The following is a 3,310-nucleotide window of genomic DNA, read 5'->3' as shown; positions in this document are numbered from 1 at the left end:
GTACGTATAACTTCGTAAGAATTTTCTTTCAACTCCTAACCGTTGAGGAGTTGTACCTTCCATCATCAGCTCATTCACATGGGATGATGACTATCAGACGCAAATACTTAAACAGATCTATGAAATTGTCAAAAACGTAATTGCCTGTAAATTTGAGGTTTGCCCTTGATTTCCCTGGAATACCATCATCAGATCCTGACTAGGTAACAACGGGACCAACTTGAAAGTATACTCTACCGAACAAAACAAGAATCACGTAAATCGGTCCATAAATCTCGGCGTAATCGGTATGCATAAATAAAACACCCGAATTTTATTTTCTATTAACTATAACTATCACGAGTTGTCTCGATGCTCGATAGATGGCGTTGGCATCGAGATAGATCGCGCTATGGTTTCGTTACCGTCATTTAGCTAGGTAGCGTAAAATATTTTAATTTATCGTGTAATTTTAGCAGCGCCCCTAGGATCGTGCCAGCTGCCGTCGTGTCAACATCTCAACTGCGTACGAGCCCGCTTCAAGAAAACTTTGCGCTTTAGTGCTGTGTCATCCAACTTTATTTTAAAGTTCGGATGACAAGTCCCCTGCGCCAACATAAAGGCGTAGGCAGGGATAGTCGCGCGCAAATCAAGAGAATCCCGGACCGCGAAGGCGAGTTTTCTCTTTCCCCCACTACCCGGCCTCCCACCAGCGGGTCTCACCGGGGAAGGGGGGAGGGGGGCTGCTCGCCCCGCGGCCCGACGGGCTGCGCACGGCAACTCCCCACCCGCGCGTCTTTGGGCTCCGAAATGGAGCCCCAAAAACCAGCTGAAGAGGGTGCGCGCTCCCGCCGCCCCTCACCTCACCCCGCCATCGCCTGTGAAACTGCAGCCAGCCGCCCGGACTCGCCACAAGACGATTACAAAACTCCGGAGGCGGAAACATCAGAAGACCACGCCGTCGCCTTTTGGGCGGCGAGCAAAATGGGACAAAGGCGGCGCCCTCGAGATGACAAGCTGTCGCCTAAGGCAGGTGTGGAGCGAGATTATATCACGCTCCACAGCATAATACAATGCGGCCTCCTTAGCGCGGCGGCTCAGAGTTGGATGGCGCTATTTTTCCGACTGCGAGACGCCGAACAATCGGGAAGCCACCCCGACGTCGAGGATGTCGGGATACTGAAGCAAGCCTGCGCGGGACGGGTGTCGGTGGGACTAGCCATGCCCCCCACACCCGCCCCCCTCCCCTCTCTTCGAGCACCGCGTCAGCGACAGCGCGAGGAAGGGCCGGAATGCGAGACGCCTACAGCGAAGCGTCCTAGGAAGAGGTCGCACTCGTGGACCCCAAGCCCCCCGCACCCCTCGCACCCCCCGCACCCCTCGGACAAGATAACCGAAGAGCGGCGGGCTCCGGCACTCGTGCCGTCGAGCCCCCCACCGCGCCCCCGCGAAGCGCCCCCGCGTTCGTCTGCGGGCGACACCACTCCGCCTGTCGCCCCCCCCCGCTCGGGTATCCCGTTACCCCAGCGGAGCCGTGACCCGCGTCTGAGGGCGAACCGCTCCCCCGCCCCCGTGCCGTCGCTGGCAATTCCCGCGTGGGCTCCGCCGCGACTGGCCGCCTCCGCGTCGCCCGCCGCGCCGCCGACCGCGCCGCTCAACGCGCCGCTCACCGCGCCGCCGGCCGCACCGCTCAACGCGCCGCTCGCCGCGCCGCTCACCGCCCCGCCGGCCGGTCCGCGCACCGCGCCGCCGACTGCGCCGCTCACCGCGCCGCCGGCCGCCCTGCGCGCCGCGCCGCCTGCGGCTCCCTCCGCGTGGGGACAGCCGCGGCTGGTCGCCTTCTTACCGGCAACCGCGCCGCCTGCGGCTCCCCCCGCGCGGGGTCTGACAACTGCACCCTCTGTCCGGGGCCGCTCCTACGCGGCTGCCAGTACAAGCGCGCCCAGGACCGCCGCCACCACCACAGCACCCAGCACCACCGCTCCAGCACCCGCTGCCGCCTCTTCGAGGAACAATGGCGCTAACACAACAGCGCCCCCCTCCCAGGCCTCCCGGACGAAATATCCACCCATCATAGTGGAGAGGCTCCCTGATTGGATGGTGCACTTTAGGGAGCTCACCACTAAGCTGGGACACCCGCCGTCAGCCCGTCCCTTCGGCGCAGGAGTCAGATTTTCGCCGAGGGACGACACAGAGTACCGCACCATCCAGAGATATCTCGACGACATTGCGCAACGAGACCAGCGTATATCCTGGTTCTCCTACTCCTTGCCGGCGGAGAGGAATCTCAAGGTGGCGATAAGAGGCCTCCCCCTGGAGACCCCCGAGGACGCCGTAAAGGAAGCTCTCACCGAAAAGGGCTTCGAGGTGGAATACATTAAGAACATCCGTGCCCGGGGAGGGCGCCCCGGGTGCATATTCTACGGCCTCCTCAAAAAGACCTCGGGTTTCCAGGAGGTATACCAAGTGGATGAGCTCCTCCTGATGCCGGGCATCAAGATTGAGGCTTGGAGGGGGAAGAAGGGCCCCGCACAATGTCACCGCTGCCAGCTGTTCCGGCACAGCAGTCATAACTGCCACCGCCCACAGGCGTGCGTGCGCTGTGGGGAGCCGCACGCCGCCAGCGACTGCCCGCGCCCCCTTGAAGTACCGGCCACCTGCGCCAATTGCGGAGGCCCGCACCCCGCAAACAACGCGGCGTGCCCGGTGTTCAAGCGGGAGGCGCGGAACAAGCGTGCCGGAACGGTCGCCCGTACGACGCCAGCGGCGGAGCCAGCGCCGATGGTAGAGGAGACGGCGCCCGCCACCTTAATGGCTCCCGCCAACCCGCCAGCAGAAAGAGGAGCCACCCTCCCCGGCGGAAAGAAGAAGAGAAGGAGAGGCGCGAAGAAGAAGCCAGGCGTCGAGGGCTCCCAACCAGCGGGAAAGCCCGAAGCCCCCCCACGACCTCCACCAACCGACGGCCCAGAACGGGTGCAGCCCACACCTGCACCACTGCCCGGCCCCAACAATACGGACACCACCACCATGCTGCTCCTCCTGGGCCAACAAATGCAGCAGATGGCGGAGATCCTCAGAGGGATGCAAGCACGGCCTCAAATTTAGTGCTCCCCTGAGGATCGTTCACTGGAATGCCTCAACGCTCGCGAGGAAGAAAAGACTGGTGGCCCACTTCCTTCGCGAGCAAAAAGTCGACGTCATGCTGGTCAGCGAAACCCATCTAAACAGGACCGACCCTTTCAATGTACCGGGGTACTTCACGTACAGAAAGGACGAGACGACACCCACCACTGGAGCCGCTTATCGGGGACTCGCGGTGCTGGTGAAAAGG

The 3,310-nt window shown here is 62.1% G+C and overlaps 1 protein-coding gene across 1 annotated transcript; it reads left to right on the top strand.

Annotated features, from left to right (window-relative positions):
* Window positions 1–789: 789 nt before the first annotated feature.
* Window positions 790–3,084, top strand: LOC106141832 (proline-rich protein 36-like). The gene has a single exon (XM_013343468.2). It carries the CDS (start codon window positions 790–792, stop codon window positions 3,082–3,084), a length of 2,295 nt encoding a protein of 764 aa, XP_013198922.2.
* The last annotated feature ends 226 nt before the right edge of the window (window positions 3,085–3,310 follow it).

The sequence above is a fragment of the Amyelois transitella genome, chromosome W (genome assembly GCF_032362555.1).
Source record: "Amyelois transitella isolate CPQ chromosome W, ilAmyTran1.1, whole genome shotgun sequence".
Taxonomy (NCBI): Eukaryota; Metazoa; Arthropoda; class Insecta; order Lepidoptera; family Pyralidae; genus Amyelois; species Amyelois transitella.
The sequence above is the reverse complement of the archived record's forward strand: the minus strand, read 5'-3'. Positions and strand labels throughout refer to the sequence as shown.

Coding starts and splice junctions, on each gene's coding strand:
- LOC106141832 (XM_013343468.2), top strand. CDS start 790: ATGGAGCCCCAAAAACCAGCTGAAGAGGGTGCGCGCTCCCGCCGCCCC.